This window comes from Buceros rhinoceros, unplaced genomic scaffold (assembly GCF_000710305.1).
Source record: "Buceros rhinoceros silvestris isolate BGI_N320 unplaced genomic scaffold, ASM71030v1 scaffold25374, whole genome shotgun sequence".
Classification (NCBI taxonomy): Eukaryota; Metazoa; Chordata; class Aves; order Bucerotiformes; family Bucerotidae; genus Buceros; species Buceros rhinoceros.
The window spans coordinates 2,150-2,689 of NW_010410348.1; the positions used below are offsets into that span (position 1 = coordinate 2,150).

The 540-nt window shown below is 62.8% G+C and overlaps 1 protein-coding gene across 1 annotated transcript in view; it reads right to left on the reverse strand.

The window, feature by feature from the left end:
• The window catches only part of SLC7A4 (solute carrier family 7, member 4), a gene marked incomplete at its 3' end in the record, with an annotated part of 2,843 nt that overhangs the window by 1,785 nt on the left and 518 nt on the right, over positions 1-540 (reverse strand). The window contains exon 2 of the mRNA XM_010135594.1: positions 4-540. This exon is cut by the window's right edge and continues 5 nt beyond it. Within this exon, the coding sequence (XP_010133896.1) occupies positions 4-540 (537 nt within the window). The remainder of the gene's footprint in view (positions 1-3) is intronic.

Consider the following 540-nt stretch of genomic DNA (forward strand, 5'->3'; position numbering starts at 1 on the left):
AGCCTCTCCTGTAAAACGCGTCCGCCAGGGCAGAGTCAGGGTCCAGCGTGTGCCAGGGCACCATCAGCGTCAGCACCATCGACACCAGGATGTAGGCGCCGGTGGCCAGCCCCAAGGAGAAAGCGATGGCCCTGGGGACAGCCTTCTGCGGGTTCCTGGCCTCTTCGCTGGAGGCCGCGATGACGTCAAAGCCCACGAAAGCATAGAAGCAGGTGGCCGTGCCGGCCATGATGCCGGACAGCCCAAAGGGGGCGAAGCCGCCCTCCTGGGCACTCCAGTTCTTGGGCTGTGCGAGGACGAAGCCCATGACGAGAATGAACAGGATGACACCCATGCTGATGGCCGAGAAGACGTGGTTGAGCCAAGAGGACACTTTGGCCCCGAAGGAGATGAAGGCAGTGGCTACCAGCACGATGGAGGCCGCCAGGAAGTCGGGGTAGTGGGCCAGGAAGGGCACCTGCCAGGTGCCCACGTGGGTCTCGGTGAAGTTCTTTATCTTGTGGTTGAAGATGGAGTCTGGGTAGCCACTCCCGGCCCTGG